General features: G+C 40.5%; 2 protein-coding genes, 1 non-coding gene and 1 pseudogene across 3 annotated transcripts; all 4 read left to right on the top strand.

The window, feature by feature from the left end:
* Positions 1 to 9872: 9872 nt before the first annotated feature.
* On the top strand, positions 9873 to 9979 carry LOC125582738. The gene has a single exon (XR_007320192.1). It is a non-coding gene; the product is annotated as a small nucleolar RNA R71 (small nucleolar RNA).
* A 3717-nt stretch (positions 9980 to 13696) lies between these two features.
* Positions 13697 to 14806, top strand: LOC111209418 (uncharacterized protein At4g02000-like). The gene is made up of 3 exons (XM_022709307.1): positions 13697 to 13735; positions 13977 to 14642; positions 14774 to 14806. The coding sequence occupies exons 1-3, from the start codon at positions 13697 to 13699 to the stop codon at positions 14804 to 14806; spliced, it is 738 nt and encodes a 245-aa protein (XP_022565028.1).
* LOC111209672 (calcium-binding protein CML39-like) lies at positions 14674 to 17316 on the top strand. The gene has a single exon (XM_048748122.1). The coding sequence runs from the start codon at positions 16520 to 16522 to the stop codon at positions 17027 to 17029; it is 510 nt and encodes a 169-aa protein (XP_048604079.1). The 5' UTR covers positions 14674 to 16519; the 3' UTR covers positions 17030 to 17316.
* Positions 17317 to 17534: 218 nt separating this feature from the next.
* Positions 17535 to 19685, top strand: LOC125581916 (annotated as a pseudogene).
* The last annotated feature ends 6261 nt before the right edge of the window (positions 19686 to 25946 follow it).

The raw sequence follows: 25946 nt of genomic DNA, 5'->3' as shown, positions 1-25946 counted from the left end.
TTACGAATTGCGGACAACGGCCCATCTTTGGTCCCAAAAGACTTGAACCCAAAAATTGATATTACGGTTTATCGCATCCGCGGGAAGAGATAAATGTCAAATTTCCGAAGATAATCACAAGGAAGAAGGAAATATGGAAAAGCCCGCTTCACGACAAATCCGGTCCGAAAAGAGGTAAACCAACCTAAGGAGGAGTATATAAGAAGGAACTAGGACGATGAGCAGGGGGACAGGATTTGGAGAGCATTCTAAGAGCAAATTTAATACTTAGAGCAATTTAGGCATTTTTCCGTTTTTACTACCGAGCTGCGACTCGACTAGGTTAGAACTTAGGTGGCTAGACTAGCGAACATACCGACAGCTCTCGTGGCCTAGGATCTTACCTGTTGTTCACACTCAAACGCGAATTTGGGGATAAGACCTCTTTGTTCTATTTTCGCTCTTTTACGATTTATTACTTTTGAATCTTTCATATTGATTGTGTTGTGCGTGGCCCAGCAGATAACCGGGACCTTCAGGGAAGGCTTGGTTAACTTGGTTTTCCTCCGATTAACAAAACTCGACGGTGTGAATTTCGGTTCCCACAACATGTGACAACGTGTCAGGAAAGCTTCGTAGCATGTGAAGAATCCCTCCGGGGGATCCTCTGCACTCACCCCATGCATCGGGACTCGAAACACAACCCCGCTCGGAACTCTGTAAAACACCTGAAGGGTCTTAAGATAGGCGGGAGAGGTCCTGCTCGGAAGGGTAGGATCAAGCTGCGTCGCGGGTCTTGTGGAATAGAAGACTTCAGGCGGAGGAGTTATCGAACCGCATAAAGCATCCCAGTTTGTTTCCTTCTCTTCTTGCTCGACCTCGAATTCCTCTTTGGGAACAATCTCCTCATTGGTACAAGGATTGCCAGAAGATGATTGAGGGGAAGTCTTTTTCTTAGAGGATCTCTTTCTTGAAGTCATTTTTTGAAAGACAAAAACTTTGACACAAAGGTAAAGAGAGAGAGGATAAGAGAAATTTCTACCTTGAAGAAATTTTTTTGTGAAGAGAAGTTAATGAAGACTTTAAAAAAAAAACTTACTCCACCTATATATAGAAAAAAAGGTTACTATTCATTCTCGGACTTTCGGCAAACGATTACGTCTAATTCCATCAAAACAAGTCATACCGCAAGCTAGGACCTCACACCCAGGTCCGCGGATCCTAGCTAGTTGGGTGGCTAGCTGTTGGGGTAAAACCGGTCACGACGGAATCAATGCCTGAAAGTTCCCGGAAAACCAACTCTCGATCGATCCTTGAAAACTAGACATTCCCGGAAAACAGTTAGTCAAGTAAAAGAAATTTTTTCGCGGACGCGAACCGAGGAATGTCGAGAAGAGGATCAGTCTGGATGAGGTCTCGATCTTAAGCGAGGACCATCTCAACCGAGGTCACCTCACGCCTGGGCGAGGACGACCCGCACCGAGGTCACCTCGTCCATGGGCGAGGACGAGCCGCGCCGAGGTCACCTCGCCCATGGGCGAGGACGAGCCGCGCCGAGGTTACCTCGCCCATGGGCGAGGACGAGCTGCGCCGAGGTCACCTCGCCCATGGGCGAGGACGACCCGCACGGAGGTCACCTCGCCCATGGGCGAGGACCGACCTCCTGTCCTGAAACCGTGCATCCTCGTCTAAGTTCCCGTAACACAATCCTCGGGCCCTTGGACGCAATACCCATGTCTCGTCTCGCTTAGGATAATCAAAGAAAGGCTTTGGGAAAAGTTATAAAAACTTGGTCGTCGAAATGGATTCTTGCCTCCCGTATAAAATGGCTATGGTTAGCTTGAACACCAGTTGCCTTAACTATACGGGGAATTGGAATCCTTTCGGAAAAACCAACGGCTGTTTCTTAGGAAAAATCGTAAAAACGTCTAAGTCCCAAAACGGCCCAAAAGGGGCCTGAACCGCGGCTAAACAGCCCACTTATGATTTTAGAACAGAATTAAGCCCAAGGCTGATATGACGGTCTATTTTTTATTCGCAGGAAAAGATAATCATGAAGGGTGACGAAAAATGGAAAAGCCCATCTCGCGACGAATCCGGCCCAGGAAAAGGTGCAAACCGACCTAGAGAGAGTATATAAGGAGGGTTTAAGGCGAGGACCAAAAGGGAGCTTTCTCAGAGCAAGCTTAATACTTAGAGCAATTTAGGCATTTTTCCGTTTTTACTATCGAGCTGCGACTCGACTAGGTTAGAACTTAGGTGGCTAGACTAGCGAACGTACTGACGGCTCTCGTGGCCTAGGATCTTACCTGTTGTTCACGCTCAAATGCGAATTCGGAAATAAGACCTCTTTGTTCTCTTTTCGCTCCTTTACGATTTATAAATTTTGACTCTTTCATATTGATTGTGTTGTGCGTGGCCCAGCAGATTACCGAGACCTTCAGGGAAGGCTAGGTTAGCTTGGCTTTCCTCCGATTAACAAATCTCGACGGTGTGAATTCCGGTTCCCACAATCTTGAAGTGTTTGAACAACGGAGTGAGCAAGCTGCCACAGCGATCCTTTTAGTTGTCGGTCCTGAGAAGGAAATCTTTCCGTGTGTAGAACATCCAGATGAGATGGAAGCCAGGGTTGGTCTGCACATGCTGAAATGGGATTCCAGCTCGCGACCTGCGGATCTCATCCTCAAGACCCGAGTACAGCATTTGCAGTTCTCCTTTGGTGACCTTTGAGGTCTGATCCTTTGCAAAAAGACGGTTGGTGACCATCTTTGCGATTACCCTCAGCGTTGGGTTTCTGATCTGGGACTGATACGCCTTCCTAGAGGTGAATGATCCGCTTCCGGTTGCAATGAGGTCCCAAAACCGCTCTGTTGGAGTGAATTTGTTCTCCAGTGCCACATCCTTTCGCTCGTCCGAGATCTCGTATATTCTGGTCAAGCGAAAGCGAGCAGAACTTGCCATCGGCCATGAATGAGAAAGAACAGTTCTCATACGTGGGTGCCTGAGGGCTGTCGTAGCCGATATGAGCTGTAGCGAGCGCTTGCCTCACTAGGTCCAGGTAGAGTTCGTGCGTCTGGTAACAGAGGGGAGCAATCCCCATTGCATTGAGTGTCTCGAACACCTCTGTGTCAAGCCCAAGAGCACCGAGGGTCTCGGTGTGACCGAATCGAGTTGGCAAGATCTCGGTGTTGAGAAGCGTATTGTATTTTTGCGCAGACTCCTTGTCCCATCCTTCGCAGTTGAAGATGAGGAGCATTGGTTCGTCGAGATCTATCGACTGACCCTCCTTTCCAACGCGCGGCCATGGGTAAGAGGCCGGGCGTTGTGGCCCGCAGGCGGGACGTAGTTCTTGCGGGTGATCTTCGTGGTTTTCATCGCCTTTTACTTTGTTCTCGGAGCCATCTGCAAAACAGAACGATGAATTATGCATTAGTAATGTTCGTGGGTCGTGTAGAAAACGATGGAACTTCACCATTTCTCAGTTAAATCCAAGTCCATTCAATTTTCGAACAACCCAAATCACAACATGAAGAACAACGACCCTTATATAGCCTAAATTCTGCCCACATCAACCAACACAACATCATGAACAGTCGCAATTCTCAATTCAATTTCGAAACAAGGTGGTTCTCATTATTTTACAATGAATCTTCTATCTTCCTAGCAATCTTGAGATGAACTTATCAAAGTATAATGCCATGAAAAACGATTCAATTGCTTAAGAGGAATATGAGAGAACCCCGATTTGTGATTGGAGAGAGTTCGAGTTTTACCTTGTTCGGTTTAGAGAGTGCTAGAAAAACAGATTAAGTTCGAAATCCCAAGGGGTTAGAACCAAAATCGATTGAGAATAGGTTGAGAGTTTAAGGTTTTCGATTTTAGGGTTCTAAACTTATGGGGAGGAGGTTTGCGGCGATGTGGGGCTAAGTGGGGAAGTGGGGTAGTTACCTTAAATAGGCAAACCCTAACCGCTTCCTCTTCTCTTTTTTATATTTTTTTATGTGTCGAAAACTTACCTGGAGGAGCAGCTGTTCTCCAGCGAGAGCAGTCCATGGACTGTTCCTCCGGGAGTCTTCGATTTTATTTTTCCTATAACAGAAATAAAAACAAAATGGAGCAAAATATGAAAATAAAAACATATTTACACTTACCAGTGGGTTGCCTCCCACCAAACACTCGATTTAAGTCACTAGCTTGACTTTGATCAGCCTATTGAGCTGTGGATGGATCGCCTAAGGAAATTTCTTCCCCTGCTGCGATTGTCGTATCAGCTCGGTATGGCTTAAGGCGCTGACCGTTTACGACGAACTCCCCTCCATTTGGATCCAGTAGGACCACGGCTCCATATGGTCTGACCTCCTTGACAGTAAACGGTCCGGACCACCTGGATTTCAGCTTCCCAGGGAAGAGCTTCAGCCTAAAGTTGAACAGCAAGACTCGATCATTAGGTTCGAAGCTTCTGCAGATGATCCGCTTATCATGATAGGCTTTGGTATTTTCCTTGTAGATCTTCGTGCTTTCATAAGCCAGGTAACTGATCTCTTCAAGTTCGTGAATCTGAATGGAACGCCTCTCATTGGCTGATTTGATATCGAAGTTGAGTAGTTTGACAGCCCATGCCGCCTTGTACTCGAGTTCCACAGGGAGGTGACATGCTTTGCCATAGACCAGATGATATGGAGTGGTCCCTAATGGCGTTTTGTAGGCTGTTCTGTAGGCCCATAGCGCATCATCTAACTTTAAAGACCAGTCCTTGCGTGTAGTTCCGACCGTTTTCTGCAGGATCCTTTTGATCTCCCTATTAGACACTTCCACTTGACCACTTGTTTGGGGGGGGGGGGGGGGGTATGCCGTAGCAACTTTGTGCTTGACACTGTTCTTCTTCAAGAGCCCTTGGAAGACCTTGTTGATGAAGTGTGTGCCTCCGTCGCTTATGATCACTCGAGGTACTCCAAACCGAGGAAAAATGATGGTTTTAAACATTTTGGTTACAACCCGCGCGTCATTAGTGGGACTAGCGATTGCCTCTACCCACTTGGAAACGTAATCCAATGCCACTAGAATGTACTCGTTCTTGCACGATGGTGGAAATGGTCCCATGAAGTCGATCCCCCAACCGTCGAACACTTCGATCTCGAGTATGAAGTTCTGGGGCATCTCGTTCCGCTTGCTAATGTTCCCTTGTCTTTGGCATGAACTGCACTTGGAGATGAACGCTTGGGCATCTCGGAGCATTGTTGGCCACCAGAAACCAGCTTGCAAGATCTTGGAGACGGTCTTGAATGCTGCAAAGTGACCGGCATAAGAAGAACCATGGCAATGAAGCAAGATTTCCGGAATTTCAGCTTCCGGAACACAGCGTCGGAACACTCCATCTTTGCAGTGTCGATACAAGAACGGTTCATCCCAAAAGTAGAGTTTTGCATCCCTTAGAAATTTTCGCTTCTCATTCCCAGTAAACTCAACCGGTTCTTTCTCTGCTGCTAAGAAATTAGCTATCTCAGTGAACCACGGTAGGTGGGAGTACCTCTTTTTTATAGCCGCAACAAAGTGTTCCTGGTCGGTGGAACAATCCGCAGAACAATCAGCAGAACAGTTCGTGGCGTGAGTATCTGGGCTGTTCTCGGCATACAGACCAATCGAGTAGACTTATTCTTTAGGGAGACTTTCATCAAGAACAGTCTCGTCGTCGATCTTCATTCCAGACAAATGGTCGGCGACTCCATTCTCAATCCCTTTTTTGTCTTTGATCTCAAGGTCGAATTCCCGGCATCGGAGCAGGTGCGGTTTGGCATCTTTCTTCGTCAGCAAGTACTTCAGAGCTGCATGATCTGTATGCACTATCACTTTAGATCCTACTAGGTAGGACCTAAATTTCTTGAAGGCGTAGACTATGGCCAGAAGCTCCTTCTCCGTTGTCGTATATCGGCATTGGACTTCATCCATCGTCCTGCTCGCGTAGTAGATCACATGCAGTTTCTTATCCTTTCTCTGTCCCAACACTGCTCCTACCGCGAAATCACTAGCATCTGTCATGATTGTGGGAGCCGAAATTCGCACTGTCGATTTCTGTTTAAATTAGGAAAGTAGGAGAACCCTAGTTTCCCAGAGGTCTCGGATATCTTCTAATACCACACGCTAAACAATCAGGACACGAGATAACAACGATAAATTATATGAAATCGTAAAAAGAGAGCAAGGAGAAGTCTTATTCCGAATTTGCGTATGAGCGTTTACAACAAGGTATAAGCCTGGGCTCGAGAGCTGTCGGCGAGATTCCTAGTTCTAACAACCCTAAGACGGCTAAACCTAATTGAGTCGCAGCTCGAATAACAAAAACGGAAAGTTGCCTAATTGCCCTAAGTGCTAAGTTTGCTCTAAGAAAAGTCCCTCTTCATGCTTCTCGCCTAGGACTCCTTATATACTTGCTCTTAGGTCGGTTAGCGCTTTTCATCTTCTGCCCTTAAGCCGTCATAGCGTAAAAATGGAGATATTCCATTTTTTCCGATCTTTGTAATTATCTTCAAAATTTCGTATTTATCCGCGGAAACTTGACATTTATCTTTCCTTTGCGAACCAAGCGTAAATCGTCATGTGGCTTACGGGCTGTTGGTTAAGAAATCGTAAGTTGGGCCTCGAGTCATGTCTTAGGTCCCTTTGGGCCATTTTTGACCCCAACAATGATCTCGAAGGGTAAGTCCTAGTCCGGAGGCTGAACGACTGGTGCACTGATCAAGGCTCCTTTGATCATGTGGAATGCCGTTAAACATTCACTGTCAAACTTGAATCTGGTATCCTTGCAGAGCAGTCTCGTGAGTGGTCTTGCGATCATTGAGAAATTTTTGATGAATCTCCTGTAAAAACTCGCGTGCCCCAGGAAGCTCCTTATTCCCTTGACTGATGTTGGTGGCTGCAAACTCATCATGACTTCAATCTTTGTCTTGTCGACCTCGATCCCCTTCTCAGAGATCTTGTGCCCAAGAACAATCCCATCCGTAACCATGAAGTGGCACTTCTCCCAGTTCAGCACTAGATCCTTCTCCTTGCAGCGCTGCAGTACCATGCACAAGTTTTTTAAACAAACAGTAAAAGAGCTACCATAAACACTGAAATCGTCCATGAAAACCTCCATTATATCCTCAATCAGATCAGTGAAAATGGACATCATGCAACGTTGAAATGTCGTAGGAGCATTGCACAAGCCGAATGGCATTATTCTGTATGCAAACGTGCCATATGGGCACGTGAACGTTGTCTTCTCCTGATTATCAGGGTGGATAGGGATCTGAAAGAAACCTGAATAACCATCTAAAAAGCAATAGTATGGGTGGTTAGCTAATCGTTCAATCATCTGATTAATGAAAGGTAATGGAAAGTGATCCTTGCGAGTCGCAGCATTCAATTTGCGAAAATCTATGCAAATGCGATGTCGAGTTACTGTTCGAGTAGGGATCAGTTCATTCTTTTCATTTGTTATGACAGTTATTCCACCCTTCTTAGGAACTACATGAACATGGCTAACCCAGTTACTATCAGAGATGACATAAATCACACCAGCCTCTAGAAGTTTCATTATCTCTTTCTTTACAACATCTTTAAGATTTGGATTTAACCTCCTCTGATGCTCTATAGAAGTCATCGATTCATCTTCTAGGTGTATTCTATGCATGCAAAGATCAGGTGAAATGCCATGAATGTCAGCTAGTGAATAACCTAATGCCTTACGGTATTTTATCAGCTCACACAGGAGTTTAGCTGTTTCCACATTGTTCAGTTCAGAATTCACAATAACAGGATAAGTAGAATTTGGCCCTAAGAACACGTACCTGAGCCCCGTAGGGAGAGATTTGAGCTCGATCTTTGGAGCTTTCAGTTCGCTCCATGGATCATCGCGAGGCGTGCTCAGCTTAGTAGCGCCCTTCGAAGCGACTGCTCCAGAGGTATCGCTCTGATTGCTCTCGTCTTTCTCCCCCAGACTTAGATAGGTTACAAGTCTCTCCATGCTTTTGGCTGAGTCAAGCATCTTGTCGTAGCCGTCCGCGTCCATGCTCATGACATTGTGCTCTGTCGCAGAGCGGATCAGAGCTAGCTCGAGCGGATCGTCGGTAAGGATCTCCTCGATCATCCCTTCTTGACGGAGTAGCGCCTGATTGTTATCCTCAACGGTGTATATCTGCGCATCTAGCATCGGTTTCTTCAGCAATTTGTTCATTTCGAACTTCATCGCAATGTCTCCTAGGTGAAGATCAATCCTCCCTTGCAGAACATCAATGATCGCACCAGCTGTGCACAAGAAGGGACGTCCCAGGATGAGTGGATCTCTCGGTTCTTCTTCAACTTCCAAAACCACAAAATCTATCGGAACAAAAGTGTTCCCCACTCGTATATGAAGATCTTCCAGAATACCCACCGGTGACTTGACTGATCTGTCGGCGAACACCAGGGAGAGTCTTGTCGGTTTGAAGTTTGTGAAGCCCAGTCGTTTTGCCACAAATTAAGGCATGAGATTGACGCTGGAACCCAGATCGCATAGAGAACAGGCGAATACAGTTCTCCCGATTTGTATGGAGAGAACAAACTTGCCTGGATCATCCAATTTCTTTATCGGCTTGTTCTGAAGTACCGCAGTGCACTCTTTTGAAACCATCAGTAGCTCACTGTCTCCAGTCACCTTACCAGAGATCAACCTTTTCATTAAGCTGCGCATAGAAGGGATCATTTGTATCACATCTACAAGAGGTAATTTGATAGTTAGAACTTCCAGCATCTTTTTACATTTGGTCTCCTCCCGATCCTTGCGAGACGTCTTTGCTGGAACAGGATATGGAACCTTGGTGGTGTATTCGCGCGGAGGAACATGCTCAACTGGTGGAGCGACAGGTGTCGGATCAGTCTCAGCAGACTGTTCTGGTTCCTCGTCAGATAAAGGAAGTGCTTCAGATCTTGGTTGCTCACCCTCTTTCTGCTTACCCTTTTCCGCTGCTGACAACTTCTTGGGAATTTTATCTGGTAGGTTTCTTCCACTCCTTAGTGCTACAGCATTGCATTCTTTAGGATTCTTGTCGGTCTTTCCAGGTAGAGTACCTTGCTGCCTCTTGACGCTCTCAGCTGTCTGTGTGATCTGAACATCCATCTGGCGCATATGGCTGGCTACGTTATCATATTTGGTACTCAGGTCATTGAACATGTGGTTCATCCTGGAGTTGATGTCCGTGGTGACTTGATTCAACGCTTTCCCTTGAATCTGTTAACCCTGGAGCTGCTGCTGCATCATCGTCGCTAGACCCTTTATTTCGTCTTGCGGAGCAGTTGTAGGCGAAGGAGTGGTCGGTTGAGCAGTTTGCTGTTTCTGGTTCTGGAACTGGTTATGATGCGCTTGGCTCAGGACATATGTTCTTCCCTGATATGGTTTCTGATAGCCGATGTTCTGCCCTTGACTGTTCTAAGCGTTGTCAACCGGATTGTTAGCCTTGGAATATGAAAAGAGGTGAGGATTGTTCCTAACGTTAGGGTTCGGGTGGTAGTTCTTGTACTGCCATCCTTGTCCATTGACGTAGGTCACTTCCTGCTGATCATCCACGGTGTTGTCTCCCTCAGTTGTAGTGTCTGAAACATTGTTCTTTGATGCAGCTTCCTCCATGATGAACACTTGGCTCTGATTACCTTTCAACAGCTGGTCAACCTTAGCCGCAAGGTCGTCTATGCTGCTTGTACTTTTGGAGCGTTCATGTTCCTTGTTCTTGTTGAGGGAGCTGGACGCCATATTTTTGATCAGTGCGAATGCGCCTGGTGTTGTTTGTGTCATGAAATCCCCATTGCTCGAGGAATACAGAGCATTGTGAATTTCATAGCTCACTCCATCATAGAACACTTCCAGAATATAGTCATCCTCAAACCCATGGTGAGGGCACTCCCTTCGGTATTTCTTGTAACGTTCCCAAGCATCATGGAAAGGTTCATCGGTCTTTTGCTTGAAATTCAAGATCTTATGCCTTAGAGCTGCGGTTTTGGACTTCGTATAGAAGTGGCTCAAGAACGCCGCTCTGACTTGTTCCCATGTAATGAGCGTACCGGTTGGGAGCGAGTCGAGCTAGCAAGCTGCTTTCCCTTCCAAGGAGAATGGGAACAGCGTGCACTTGATGTAATCTGGTGGCACTCCATTCGCGCGAGAGAAGTTGCAGACTCTCTCGAAATTCTCAATGTGGTCCAAAGGAAATTTCAGCTGCGAGACCGTTGAACGTTTTTTTCTGCACCAAGCTGATCAAAGCGGGTTTGATTTCAAAGTCCTGTCTAGTGCAGGGAGGCGGATTGATTGCGGAGCGAGTGGTGGGGAAGTTACGCGGAAGGTTCTGATCTCCGATGGGAGCGCCTTGTTGCTCGACTTGTTGAGCAGCAGGGTCAGCGGCTGCTTGGCGAGCAGCCTCTTGTGCATTGATTGTCTGTTGCATATGCTGCATATGTTGTTGCATGAGCGCCATTGCAGCAGTGAGATCGTCTTGGCCTCTGTGATCAACCATTGTGTTGTTAGTAGGCCGCGGTTGTTGTATGTTCTGTCTTTCTAATCTTGTGAGCTCCTCGTTACTTAGCGTGATAATGGTCCTTGTGCGTTGCTCCGAGTATGTATACTGGTCATGCACCTTGATCATCAGCTGGAACAAAGAGAGAAAAGCAAGTTAGATGCTTTAGACTAAGTATAGAACTGAAAAACAAAGGTAAAATATCTGGTCCCCGTCGCAACGGCGCCAAAACTTGATAAACCCTAAAACTGAACATTTCCTACTGTCAAGTTAACAGTGATAATTGTAGTAATGTAGATTCATACCAGAGGACCAGTCTACACTTTATTCTTATGAGCTTTCAACTTAGCTAAAACTAAAAATGGGGTTTTGAATTAAGTAGTGACTTGCAAGTAAAGTAAAAGATTTTAAAAGGTTTAGATTCGATATTAAAGATAAGTCGATCTAGGGTTTCTCATCGGGTGTTAAAACTTAGCCAAACATTTATTCAAGCTCGTTGAGACATGATCTAGAACAGATCACTCTTAGTATAACAACCCACTGTCGTGGCGCTGTTCCCTTTGCGGTTCGACCTTGACGCCTAAAGTGTCGTTTGGATCAAGGGTCGATCGCAAGCTATAGAGATCAAGTCCGATGGGTTCACTGAACACTCTAGTATCTACTTTTGCTGACCAGAGATGCTCAGCTCATTCATTCGATATCAGGTAACTACTACACGGTTAGTGAGTGATTGAGCCTAAGATGTAGCAGTAAGTGATCAGGTTAGGACTAGCATTAAGAACTAGAATGAACGAAGAAACAAAAGAGTTGCTTATTTATGTTTAGCCTCGCGATTAACACCCTAGAACCCTAGACAAGCTAGCCGACTACTCAGCCATAACACAAGACGAACAAGACATGATAACTGAATAATACTGCATGTAAATCAAAGGTAAAACAATGGGGTTCAGGATGATCTTCTCTGTCAAGAAGAGGAGGCGTCTCCCTTACAATAGCAATATCCAAGAATAAGGTCTAGGTCTCTTGCAAAAACTAGAGTTTTCAAATAAAATAGATAGGGGCCGCTTTTATATGGAGGCGCCCCTAGACTTCAAAGTCGAGAATCGGCAACTAGGGAAAATCTTTAGAGGATTTGGAAACTTCCATAATTATTTATAACAATCGTCTGGCTGTTCATGGTAGGATCGACCGTCAGACTGCTCCGCAGATTGTTCTTCGGGAGAAATCTCCAATTCTTGCTCTTTTCTTCCTGCCTCTTCCTTTAGCTCTTCAATCTTCTCCAGACCTATAATGACTCAAAAAAGACTAGACTAACTCGATAAAACAATGAAAACAAGTTATAAAGCATATACACAATGATGTCAAAAACACCATATATCATTGGGCTAGAATGATGTTATCCGCGATGGTGCGTCCTGCCACAACGGCAGATTGAGTTTCAGAGATAATGTTCGGCAGATATCTTTGTAGCCTCTGACATAGTATTTTAGATATAATCTTATAACACACATTACAGAGGCTAATCGGCCGGAAATTAGTCATATCTCTTGGCCGCTCAGTTTTTGGGATTAGGCAAATATTTGTCTCGTTGAGCTGAGGATCAAAATAGTCAGAATTGAAGAAATCTTGTACCATCTTGATCACCTGAGGGCCAATGGTTCTCCAATATTTCTGATAAAAGAGGGCTGTTATTCCGTCCGGTCCTGGAGCTTTCTCTGGATGGATAGAAAAAACTGTTTTTTTATCTTCGGCTGGAGTTATATCTCTGCATAGGCTCTCATTCATTTCTAGAGAGATAGTACTTTCCAGGTGGTTTAGAGATACTTCAACATCAGCAGGCATAGAATATGAGAAAAGATCATTAAATTACTCCACAGCGATTGTTTTTACTTTTCTCTCGTTCTCGCACCAAACTTCTCTGATATCATTCAAACCACTGATATGGTTCCTTGCACGTAGTTGTTTGGTTGTAGCGTGGTAGAATTTCGTATTACGGTCGCCTTTATTGAACCAAAAATTTCGACTTTTTTATGCCAGAAAGCTTCTTCCTCTTCATATGCCTTTTGGAGTTGAATTTGTATCGAGGAGACTTCAGCAGCTGAGAGAGACTGGTCCACTTGACTTCGGTCTAACTTATCTTTGAGTTCTTCTAGGATTTTTTGTGTATTATAGTTCTCCTCTCTGCGCCATCGAGCAATGGTTGCTCGATATCTCTTAATTCGATCATGGAGAGATATATCGTCATTGCTCTCAATATCTGTCTAATAAGATGGTTATGCACTCTTCCTACCCAAGACATACAGTCTCCCGAGTAAGGAAGCTCAATCATCCCACAATTTTGCTGCATGAGTCAAAAGTCTGAAAAAGAATTCTCACTTCGGATACGACCTCCTGATTTCTCATGGTTGCCATTGATTTCATTAAAGTCACCAACCATGAACCACGCATCTGAGCGTGAAGTACTGATTCTAGCTAATTGCTCCCAAACATGATGTCTTTGATTAATGACAGGATCTCCGTAAACAAAAGAGATAAAAACTTTATTGCCATCAATTGTTGTTGATACATCAATGACTCTATTATAGGAAGATAAAACTTGAACATTAAACTCAGATAACGCCAAAAGGGCTAAACCGCCACTAAGGCCAATAGGTTCAACAGTAAAAAGAAAATCATAACCAAATTCAACTTGGAGATTTTGTAGATAATCTCTCTTATTCTTAGTTTCCATCAAGAACATGATACCCGGAAAGAACTTTTGACGGATCTCCCGCAGGTGACGAATTGCCAAAAAACTACCAGCTCCTTGGCAATTTCAGCTTAGGATCATATTGGGTTGGCCGGTGGGATCTCATCAACCACTAGATTTTTTGGTTCCTCCTTCTTCTTTCCGTTAGCCGGACCCATCATAGGAGGAAGTGGGTGTGATCCATGGTCACGATTGTCATACACTCGCTTCTTTGGAGACTCATCATAAGACAGGTCTTGTCTCTTCTTTGGGTTGGAGCTGCGATAGGGGCTCCTGGCGGTCTTCTTCATTACGTCTGTACGTGTTCCCAGGCGGCTCTTAACAGGTTTGCCTCTTCTCCCACCATGATCATCACCAATAGCATCTGGTCCCTTAGTCTTCATTAAGTCTTTCAGTGGTGATATAACCTCCTCCACGTCGGTGGCATTCATCATTACCTGGCTACAAACAGATGATGTTTCCTTACCTTGCACCGCAAGTTTTGAGCGCTGTTTGTCGTTAGAGAGCGATTTCCTCAATGTGAATTTCCCCGGGTCAGAATTATGATCTGTAATCTTTCAACGCAGTTTACGCTCTCTTATCATTATCATCACAAGTTGATGGAGATTTTCTCTCAATCACAGCGATCTTCTGGTTTAATGATGAATACAGACAACTGATCTATAAATAGGAACACAAGAGAGTCTCAATTTCATCATTCACTCTTTCGCATCAAACTTCACTATTCTCAGCAATATTTACCAGCAAAGATATCTCACAACTTTGAACGTGCGGTAACAAAGAGGAACTCTGGCCTGAACCTCGAGCCCATTTTCATTGATGCGTTTGATAACTCTGACCTCCTCGCTGCTTACGATCTGACTCTGGTGGGGCGTGTCTTGAACACCGATTTGCAAGCCCACAGAGTCAAGGCGCTTCTTGCGCTCATGCCCCAAGCTTGGCAACTGGAGGGACGTGTCCAAGGAGTTGAAGTAGGAAGAGGAAAGTTTCACTTCCGCTTCAACAACGAGGAAGATCTCCACAGAGTGTTGGAGAAGAGACCCTATTTCTTTGACCAATGGATGTTCCCACTGGAGCGTTGGGTTCTAAGCGTCAGAACCGACTTCCCATCGACGATGACCTTCACTGTCTTTATCGAATGGATCCCAGATCACTACCGTAAGGAGCAGACGGTGAAAGGCATTGGAGAGAAGTTAGGCGAACTCGTCTCGTGGGATGTGAAACAAGCCGAAATTAGAGTCTCGGTGGAGTGTGATAATCCCTTGCAATTTGAAAGAAGGTTGCAATTCTCGGCTACTGGAGATGAAGTGGTGATAACGTTCCATTACAATAAACTGCAGAAATGGTGCTTCATCTGTAACAGGATGTCTCACGATGGGAAACGTTGTCCTGAATTGGTGAGAGAAAGAGCTCATGTGACATGTGTCTATTTTAGTGTGAACACATTTATTATAATGCTTATACACGTGACATGTGTCCAGTTTAGTGTGAATGCATTTATTACAATGTTTTTCCTTTAATATATAAGGGATGGTTACGACCAACCATAAATGATCTCTAGAGACTCTCTCTAGCCCACTCCGGTAACGGATGATCCGGCATCTTTTTTTCAAACTTCTGGCCGTAACGGTCAGCTCTTTTCAAAATCAAAGCCGTAACGTCCGCTCATACGCTCGATCTACAACACCATCGAACAAATATGTTCGCCATATCTCAACATATATCTCTGAATATCATCTCAAATCAAGGAGATCGAGAGGATTTGATGCTGTTCGAACAACCCTCAAGAAAAAATCGGAACCTCTTGACTTAATCTCCGTTATGGAAAGTCTCTTGAATCAGAATCCTCCGGCAACCAATACCAAACAAACTATTATCCGTTTAGAAACTATAATATGAAACCATTGGTTCGACAATACGAGTATCTTAGATTCATAACATGAAAACAAACAAATAATAGTAATTTTTGATTATCACAGAAAAAAAAACAAAAACATCAAACATTTTAACCGAACAAACCAAATAAATATTGATTTAAAATGATGGTTATATTTTAGGAGATTAAAAACCAAAAAATAACCTAAAACAGAACTGATAACCAGATGAAACAGATTAATGTCTCCTTATTAAAAAATAACGAAACTAATAATCACATTCCGCGCAAGGCGCGGGTTATTACCTGGTTTGGGTATTATTTTAGTATCCGTATGGTTTAGCTAATAATATTTCAGATTCATAAAATACTTTGTAATTCATGTCAAAACTCATTTTGTAATTATACTTTTTTCTGATTAGGGTTATTTATGTTTGTGTTCAGATATTTTTTAAATATCATATGAAAATAATCATAAGACTAAGTATTTTATCCAACTATTTAAGTTTCATAAACTTATATTTAGATATTGTATCAAAATACTTATTGTGAATGCTACTAATTAAAATCTTTGGTCAGGTTTTAAGAGCTTTTTTGATATTTTCTGGTTTATTTATGTTACTGTTATTAATAAAAAAAATAAACATTTTCCGGGGAGAGAATATAAAAAGCTCCAGTAGTCACGCGCTGTGTTTATTTGGATTAGCAGCAGATTCGAACTCGAGTCTCTTAAAGAGTCACGGAACACCTTGTGTCACCCGATCACAGTTAACTGTTATGGTTCGAATAATTCATATTTTATACCGCCTACATGATCTGTTCGACTATTTTTCCACTTAAAATCAGATACAAATATGGGTTTTTTTTTCCGAGTTCAGTTCCAATCTCGGATTCCAGTTTTTTTTTTTGCCCAGCCTTAGCCCTCAGCATTGAGATCAATTAAACACCAAAAGCACGTTGAGAATGAGAAAGCAATCCACATTAAAACATCAGGTAGCTTCTTCAGAGGTCTCAATGATAGATTAGTGAGAAAGACCACATGTGTATTCACTGATAAAAGACAAGTGGCAGTCAACAAATCTGTATTCATAATCCTAATTCCTAAATTAAAAAACGTGTTTTAAACATATAGGATGAAACCTGTAAGTAATATTATCTTTTTCTTTATTACAGATCTAAAGACTAATAATACGTTTTCTTCTAAATCTGAAGTTTAATTATATTTTTTTTCTGAATCTCACACGTTTGATACGTTTCATTTTCTTTTTTTATTAACTCTCATTCTATTATTGGAACTAGAAACAACCTATATATAAAGAGAAACCATTTAGACCAATGAGATATTCTTACACCATAAAAAGAAGAAGAAAACTTGTAGCATAACTTTTTTTTCTTTTCCTCATGAAGACTTCTCAACGTCAGTTATCTTCATCTTTCACTAAACTCTGCGAGAGACTGTCCTCATTCAGGAATGGTGAGGACAATATAAGAGACTTAGAAGCTGTCTTTGCTTACATGGATGCAAACAGAGACGGTAGAATCTCTGCAGAAGAGCTTAAGAAGAGTTTCAACACATTGGGAGATCAACTTTCTGATGAAGAAGCTGAAGCCACGGTTAAACTCTCTGATATAGACGGAGATGGGATGTTAGATTTTGAGGAGTTTGCTCAGTTAATCAAAGGGAATGATGAGTTTACAGAGGAAGAGCAGAAGAGGAAGATGATGGAAGCGTTTAGAATGTATATTGATGAAGGTGAAGATTGTATTACTCCGAGAAGCTTGAAGACTATGCTGATGAAGCTTGGTGAGTTAAGAACGAGTGATGATTGTGTAGTGATGATCAAAGCTTTTGATCTTAATGATGATGGAGTTTTAAGCTTTGATGAGTTTGCTCTTATGATGATGCGTTAAAGAATCAGCCCATACATTGTTGTTGTGGCTTTACTTGTTGTTAAGTCTTTATCTGCTTTTCTTGTTTATTTGCTGGCTGTAATTTGCTGTAAATATGGACTTTGCAAGCAATAAACACATCACTCTAATTGTAATTTTCAAGTGTGTCTCTAGGCATGGAAGTTCAGGTCAGGTTTTTTAGTTCAGCTTCCTATGCTCCATTCAGGTATTATTCTAGTAATACTTCGGATTCATATATAATTTGTAACTCATGTCAAAACTCATTTTGTAATTATACTTATTTATGATTCTGGTTATTTATGTTTGTGTTTAAATATTTTTAGATATTATATCAAATAAATATAAAATTGAGTATTTTATGTAATTATTTAAGATTTATAAATTTATATTTAGATAATATCTCTATATATTATTTAAAATTTTACTTTTCTACATTATTTTACAAAAATATATTATATATCCAAGATTATAACCAAATTAAATGTAACTAATAAAATTAATATGATTTTGGTCTATTTAAAATTATTTAATAATTATGGTTCAGTTGAGATAAATAATTGCAATCTAAAATACCCAAATAATTGAATCAATCCATATATTTATAACCAGAATCAGATGTTTGTTTAAAAACCCTTCTATTTTTCATACATATAATTACAAAAATATCTAACACTTATTTAAAATAAAATAAAATAAAATATCAATTAATTATTATAAATTATATATCTTACAAATATTTTCCGTGTATGATCATGGAAAAATGACCTTGTATCAAAATAAAAATGAAATTGAGTATTTAAATTATTTATCTAAGTTTTAAATACTTATTTCGAATACTAATACAAATCTTTTGGATCGCATTTTCGGGTTTTTTCTTTAATATTTTTTTTTTATTTTCTAGTTTTTTATGTGTTTTATCCATCATAGTTTTGTTAATAACACTTTGGGTTCATATATGTTTTATACCATACTACATGATCCGTTCACTAGTTTAAACTTCGGATCGGATACGGATTCGGTTTCGGTTATAGTTTGGTTCCGATTTCGGGTACCGGTTTTTTGCCTTGCCTTAGCCCTGAGCATTGGTGAGAAACGCCATAGGGAGATCATTAAACACCAAATATACATTGAAAAATGAGAAACCCAGCCACGTTAAAACATCAGGTAGCTTCTTCAGAGGTCTCATATGATAGATTAGTGAGAAAGACCACATGCGTATTCACTGATAAAAGACAAGTGGCAGTCAACAAATCTGTATACCATTTCTTAATCCTAATTCGTAAATTAAAAAACGTGTTTTAAACATAGATGATGAAACCTGTAAGTAATATATCTTTTCTTTACTACAGATCTAAAGACTAATAATACGTTTTCTTCTAGATCTCAAGTCTAATAATATTTGTTTTCTCAATCTCCCACATTTGCTACGTTTATGTTCTTTTTTTATTGAGTCCCAGTCTATTCTTGAAACTCAAAACAACCTATATATATAGAGAGACCATTCAGACCATTTCCTCATTCAGTTCTTACACCAAAAACAAGAAGAAAACTTGTAGCATTAACTTTTGTTTCTTGTCCTAATGAAGACTACTCATCATCGGTTATCTTCATCTTTCACTAAACTCTGCGAGAGACTGTCCTCATTCAAGAATGGTGATGACAATATAAGAGAATTGCAAGCTGTCTTTGCTTACATGGATGCTAACAGAGACGGTAGAATCTCTGTAGAAGAGCTTAAGAAGAGTTTTAATACATTAGGAGAGCAACTTTCTGATGAAGAAGCCAAAGTTGTGGGTACTGTCTGATATAGATGGAGATGGGATGTTGGATTTTGAGGAGTTTGCTCAGTTAATCAAAGGGAGTGATGATGAGTTTACAGAGAAAGAGAAGAAGAGGAAGATGCTGGGAGCGCTTAGAATGTATATTGATGAAGGTGAAGATTGTATTACTCCTAGAAGCTTGAAGACTATGCTGATGAAGCTTGGTGAGTTAAGAACGAATGATGATTGTAGGGTTATGATCAAAGCTTTTGATCTTAATGATGATGAAGTTTTGAATTTTGATGGGTTTGCTCATATGATGATGCGTTAAAGAACCGGCCCATCCATTGTTGTGGCTTTATTGCTGTAAATATGATATATGCAAGCAATAAACATGTCTTTTATTCAATGTACATGAATCATATTCCATTTTGGTTCTTATTTCAAAAACTACATGATGAAGTTAAGGGAAAAAAATGTTCAAGAAATCGCTAAGAAAAATTAAGCATCTTAGTAGAGAATTATTATTTTGGTAGACATCTAGACCAATTTTGGAACGCTAAAACACTGATTTTTAAAAAAAAAATATTTGAAAAATTGTTTCGTTTAGACATGATTTACCGCCGAAACAATTTTTTAGAACACCGGAAAAAACAGAACACAAAAGACAGACAAAGCAAGGAATCAACTTTTTAATCAGAGACCCTTGTATTGTAGCAGGGACATTGCCTCCGCGGTGGACATAATTCTTGTTTCATCTTAATATTTGTTAGGGTTATTGTAGTTGTGAATTTTGCGTTTTGAGTTGTTTTTCAAATTATTTTTATTGTTATAGGGTTAGAGTTGTAATGATGAACTGTGTATGCATTGTTCTCCACTTATGAATGACTAAACTGTGTTAGTAATGTGATTGATATAGTTCGTGGTCTTGTTTGTTGTGTCACTGGAACTTATTGTTTGTTTGTCTTTTTAATTTGTTTATTTTACTGTTAAGAACACATAAATTATATTAAAGTTGTTGAGAGTACCTTTTGTTTCTGGATATTTTTTTCCCAATTTAGTTGTGTAAGTTGTGTGTATTAAGTAATAATTTTTATTATTCTTATTATGTTTGTTATATGTTTTTATTTTATTTTTAAACTTGTTGCTCTTACCGGACCTTTAAAACAAATACATGAAGACTTGTACAAATAACTATAAAATGAGTGACAGTTTTGAGTATTTGAATCTTAATGAGTTTTAAACGAATTTATGTATTTCTCATAAGAAGACAATAGCATTGGCCTGTTGACATTGGGCATGTAAGCTATTTTTTATAAGACAAGAGGAGTGAGCAGGTGGAGATGTTGTTGCCGCCTTTGTGTCTGTCGGGATTGTCTCTTGTATCTCCTGGTGTGCATGTGTTTGTTTATCTTTTATTTGATGGGTAATATGTAAACAAAAATCATTGTTAGTAGTATTTATCAGAGTTCGTATTACTCTGTTTTTTTGTTTAGGTAATTTCATTGATCTTAGTTGTCGTCTTCGTCTTCTTCGTTGCGAAAGTAAGTTTGTAAATTGTTAAATAGCTGGCCGTGTAGTTTGTATTTGTTTAGTTGACTCGATATATGTGTCGTTGAGTTTTTGTTGAGGTGATTGGTTTGGTATATTTGTTTTGAATTTTATTTCTAAGATTAGATAAAAAAAAGAGGTGATCATTAATGATTCGTCTTTTTTGGAATTCTAGTTTTTGGTGTTTTGATTGTTTGGGTTGTTGTTGTTTCTTTTAAGCTGTAAATAAAGGTTTGTGTAAAATTAGTTTGATAAGTAAGGGAGATAAATAGACGACCACATATTTTGGGTAGGAAATATTTTTGATTATTGATGTTAGCACAATATAGATAATAATATAAAGGGAATTGTGTGTTGATTGTTTCTTACAGATCAATGAGGAGACGGATAACGACTCGAGTTGTTTCTTTGGTAAGGTCTGAGCCCTGGACAGAACAGATTTGCCCAACCACATCTGTGAGTTTAAATATCAGTTATGATATCGAAACATAATATAAACCCAGATGCAAAATGATAATATACCTTGGAGTTCTAGGTTTATGTTCGCAATCACTTGGAAATTGTCGAACAATCTAATTATGACTGGAGATTGATCTCAGGAGCACATGTGATGACTTCGTCAATAATGGTTGGTGAGATGAAACGAATGAGGAATGGATGATCAGTTATCTTGTACATGTTTGAGCACCTAGCAACCTCAAAACGATCGACTTTCACAATGGAACCGGCTTTCAAAGATGGCATGTAATGATTAGCACGTCCAGCGGGAATAAACCCATGAATCATGGAATCTGCAAATAATATTATTCAATAAAGAATCAGGAAATCAATTAAAAACAATTTTATTAAATAAGTGTGATAAATCGAAGATTAACTTACTTTTTCATCAAGGAAGAAAACCGTGATTCCCATAAACTCAATGTCTTTCTTGAAGTTCGGGGAATCCCAGAAGCGAAGAGGTTAGAGACTATGCTCTCACTACTACGACCAAGACGGAGAGACTCGAAGGTTGAGTGACGGACGCCGGGGACGCTGGTTTGAGGAACTGGAGAGGCAGAGAGAGACATTTTCGAAGATGGTTAAAGCTAAGATGAATCAATGAGTTTTGTGGAGATGCAGATTGGGTTCATCAAAGATGAGAATCATATATATAGGGTTTCCAGAAGGGCTACAAATCAGGAACATTTATGATCAAGCGATTTAAGATGGGGAGATGAAGAGTTCACCGGTGAAAAATAGATTACGAACAGACACACGGCGCAACTCTGTAACTCAGATTTGTCTAAGACAATGATGAAAAGAACCCTAACTCATGTTAAACGAAGACAGTTTACAATATGGGAAAACTATAATTGTTGTTTTTTTTCATATAACGTGATGAATCTCATTTAAAAATGAAACTCATAATACATTTGTAGGCCCGGCCCACAGAGAAAACCGAAGAAGCAAGGGTTTCCGACCTTCATAAATATATATTAGTTTCGGCCATCAATGTACAAATTATCATTTAGTTTAGTGGTATAGATGTTAGTGTTTATATCTCAATAACCCGCTTTTTCACACTTTTTAAAAGTGAGGCTTACAAAACGCTGACGTGGCGCGCTGAGAAGAGAGTAAAAACGCAATCATTATAATATAGTGTATTACGAAAATCAAATTTAGGTCATATACTGTGTTTCGCTCATTATTAAACCACAAATAGGGGATTGTTGTAATTAGAGAGTTTAGAGACTGAATATTTCTGTGTTATTATTAATGAACAATGGGGGTTCCTTATATAAGGATTACAAGATAAAGATAAATGGAAAGAGTACATATCTTAATCCAACAGGAAATAGGAAAACTACTAAAACATAGAAAAGGAAAACATCCTAAGTTCTAAGTCGGCTAGATCATTGGCCGACTCTCTCTCCTCCTTGCGGCCGCTGTTGGGCTTGATGTGGCCGACGGGCTTTCTTCTCTTGTCTTGGTTAATGGCAATCCACTCCATGATTTATAACACTCCCCCTTGGATGCCATAACCATACAGGATTTGTAGTACGCTTCATGTTGCCTCATTAAAACCTTATCAGGAAAATCCAGTGGGACAAAACCATGATGAAGGAAAAAGAGTACAACACGCACTACTCCCCCTGATGTGAACCTCAGTGTAGGTTCTACATTCTACGCATCTTGGTGCGTGATATTTCCTGTATGTATAGGATGGGAGTAATCGGCCAGTATCATTACTGAACCGTAATTAGACCACTTCGACTTCTTAGGTCGTTTCTCATGTCTTTTGACATTGAGTGTCCTGGTAAAGCATGTGTGCTAAACAATGTGAACCATATTGTTCTCGGGGATCACTATTGGGCCTTTGAAAATCGTGTTTGCATGTGTCCATAGTCTAGACGTGATCGTCTACTGTTAACTCTTTACTATGATCGGACAAACTAAGTACTTATGGACAATGTACTAGACGTGGTTATCATGAACCTGTGTCTTGATCTGGCCGATCCATGTCTGGGTCATAGACCTTGTCTATACATGTCCACTATTTGTCTCATGAGTGTTCAAGATCAATGATCATTGCTGTGAGTTTATAATCTCTTATTATGGCTCTGCGGCCGAACACTCTCATGGATGTGGACATCGATTTCTTTGCCTTAGGTAATGTCGTATGCATTTTGCATTCCTATCTTAATGATGGCGTCTCATGACCTTAGTTGTTGTGGATCATATCACACGCTAAGTATATATTATTAGGTCATGAATCTCGGCTTTCATAAGCTTATGGACTACAATACATTTGTATCCAGTTGATCCTTTGTCTCTACTAGCCCGTGATCAAGAAGAAGGGCTAGACGCCTTTTAGTCTTAAAAGCCGGACGCGTCTAGTAGGATAGCCAGACGTTCTTTGCTGAAGAGTCGGACGCCCTTAGACGGACAGAGTCGAACATCTTTAATTTGAAGGGCCGGGGCCGGACGCTTTTGATCGGACACCCACATAGATTTATTCTATGCCTACTAACCTCTTTTAGGTTTAGTATAATCACAAGGAATTTCAAATATATGGACTGTATTGGATTGTCTTTTATACAACTCCAAGATCAATGATCATGCGTGATCAATTTCTTTTACATACTATATGCAGCTGCTTTATGTTTCAGTCCACGAATCAGCTTAGGAACGAAGTTGTTCTTTCATCTTATCCAGTGATCCATATGCAGCTTACTACATAATTTGTATCTAATTTCTTTCTTATGACCAGACCATTTTCAATTTCGAAAATCTGTAGCAGCATCCACCACATAGGAGTTTATCTCCTTATAATATGTTCCTTTGATCTCTGTGAGTACCTTGTGTAACGAGCTATAATCAAATGCTGTTAGTAGGAAAACATGAATACCTTTACATCATGTACATCTCTCACGGTTTCTTTTACTTCTCACAAGATCCATCTATTTCACTGGTTGATCAGATGGCGTTTCTGTATATGTATATGGCCAATACGCCCATCTCTCTTTTAGATACTTTGAACCTCCACGTTTATCTTTCTAATCTTTATGATCTTTCATGATTGTATGAGTACTCTTTCGTGGGTTCATGATCCTCGTTCATTTCTTTATGTTCAAGTGTTATAACTTTATGTATCTATATACAAATGTGTGTGTGTGTCGACACTTTCATGTGGTTCCATTATGTTCTAGACATGATCTATAGATTTGAGATCTAATTATCCAGAACCTTTATTACCTAGTAGCTTGGCATCCCAAGACTACATGGTTTGGTACCTTAGATGTGTAGCTGCGCAGCCTTTTCTCAATGTCTGGTATGGTTTCTCTTATAATCTCAGATCTGTATTCTATGCACCATTCTTTTCTATCCGAGATTCCTTTATCTTATGGAACATTTGGTCTATCTTGTATAGACTCTATAGCAACTTGATTATGTCTCTTCTAGGACATTCATTTGGTGCTAAGCTGGTTAGTGTCTGGCATTTCGATTAGCTTCTCAATTAGCTAGCTTTATATAATCTTTCTTTGGACGTCTTATATTATAATCTCTAGTCCGAGGATCTTTGCCAAGACAATGATGGTTAAAACCATTCGTACTTTTAACATTCTTTATCCATCTTATCATCTTTCTCCTTTAATATTCGGATTCATTTGTTTCATGCAATCCGTACCTGGCCACTATTTGATCACCCATGTTTTGGCTCTCGGTCCTTTTTATTTCGTGGAGAAGATCTTATTCTTATATATTCCAAATCCTCTTCTGAGGTTCCATCTTAGACGGCACATGTATGTATGTGGTGGTTTATTCAAAATCTCTTAAGATGGTGTATGTCTGGTTTTATGACCCGTATTCAATCTGAGATGGGAATATCTATGCTCACTTATATGGCATGATGCATATTATCATTCTATACATGTAAAACATAATGTCTCCAAGCTTATAGACTTTAGAATCTTAGTCTTCTAGATAATGGCTTACATGGCCGAATCTTTATAGGTGATGGCCTCTTTGGCCGGTTATGGCCTTTGCGGCCGAAGGCCGGTTATGGCCTTTGTGGCCGAGCCATTTATAACATGGCCAAGTAATGGCCTTTATGGTTTGGCCGTTTGTATGATGGCCTCTACGGCCGAGGAATGGTCCTTTATGGCCGAGTAATGGCCGAGCCATATAACATGGTCTTAGACCATAGTGGTACACGAACTTGTAGTATTGATCATGGGTTTATCCTCTCTCCCCCTCATGACCATACTATAAGGTCGTGGTGCTTGGGACAATTAAGCCTAATGAGTTTCCCTTTGTGTACATGTTTCACAACGTGAGATCTTTTACGGGATAACTCTGTGCCTTTTCAATCTTTGCATCAAGTTCTAGATTAGGATGGCTAATCCTATCATGCCATATAGTGTAAAATTTCGTGGTGTTATCTCAATATGGTTACCACATCTCTTGCCTCTTTATCATACTGATCTGTAGCATAGTTTTGATCAGTAGAGATCATAGGTATAGTCTCGACCACTTTCTTTCAAGGTCTTAGGCGTTTTTCTTCTTAAAATCTAAAGGAACTTGTTTCCTTCCTTACCCATTGTTTCTACTTGGAAACCATACATTATAACTTCAATGGGTCACTTGTTCTTTTGGGTGTGTATAATGCCTTTTAAGGCAATGCCTTAGCCATAGTTTCTTTACTATGCTTACTATACCCATTCATGATTTCTTACTTGGTTTTATGCCCTTTAGGCAACTCTTTAAAATCATTTATATGTTCAAGTAAGATCAGGCAAGACATAATGAATTCAAAACCAATTCCATTGTATATATAAAATTGTGAATGCCTAATTAGGTTAAAGCAAAACACAAATCAAAGACTTAATAAAAATTATCATGTCGAGATCTTTCTTTAGTCAATAGACATACCGGCCACTCCTTGAGTTATATTGGACACGGCTCCCTTGGATTCATCCTGATCCATATCAGTTTTATTTGTATCAGGATATCTCATCTCACTGCTCCTCTTTATTACCTTGTCATTCTCAATCACCGTTAGGCAAGAGATCAGTTCATTGTAAGTGGTAGAACCTCTTTCTATGTAGATATGTTTTGACAACAAA

The sequence above is a fragment of the Brassica napus genome, chromosome C2 (genome assembly GCF_020379485.1).
Source record: "Brassica napus cultivar Da-Ae chromosome C2, Da-Ae, whole genome shotgun sequence".
In the NCBI taxonomy this organism is placed as follows: Eukaryota; Viridiplantae; Streptophyta; class Magnoliopsida; order Brassicales; family Brassicaceae; genus Brassica; species Brassica napus.
The sequence above is the reverse complement of the archived record's forward strand: the minus strand, read 5'-3'. Positions and strand labels throughout refer to the sequence as shown.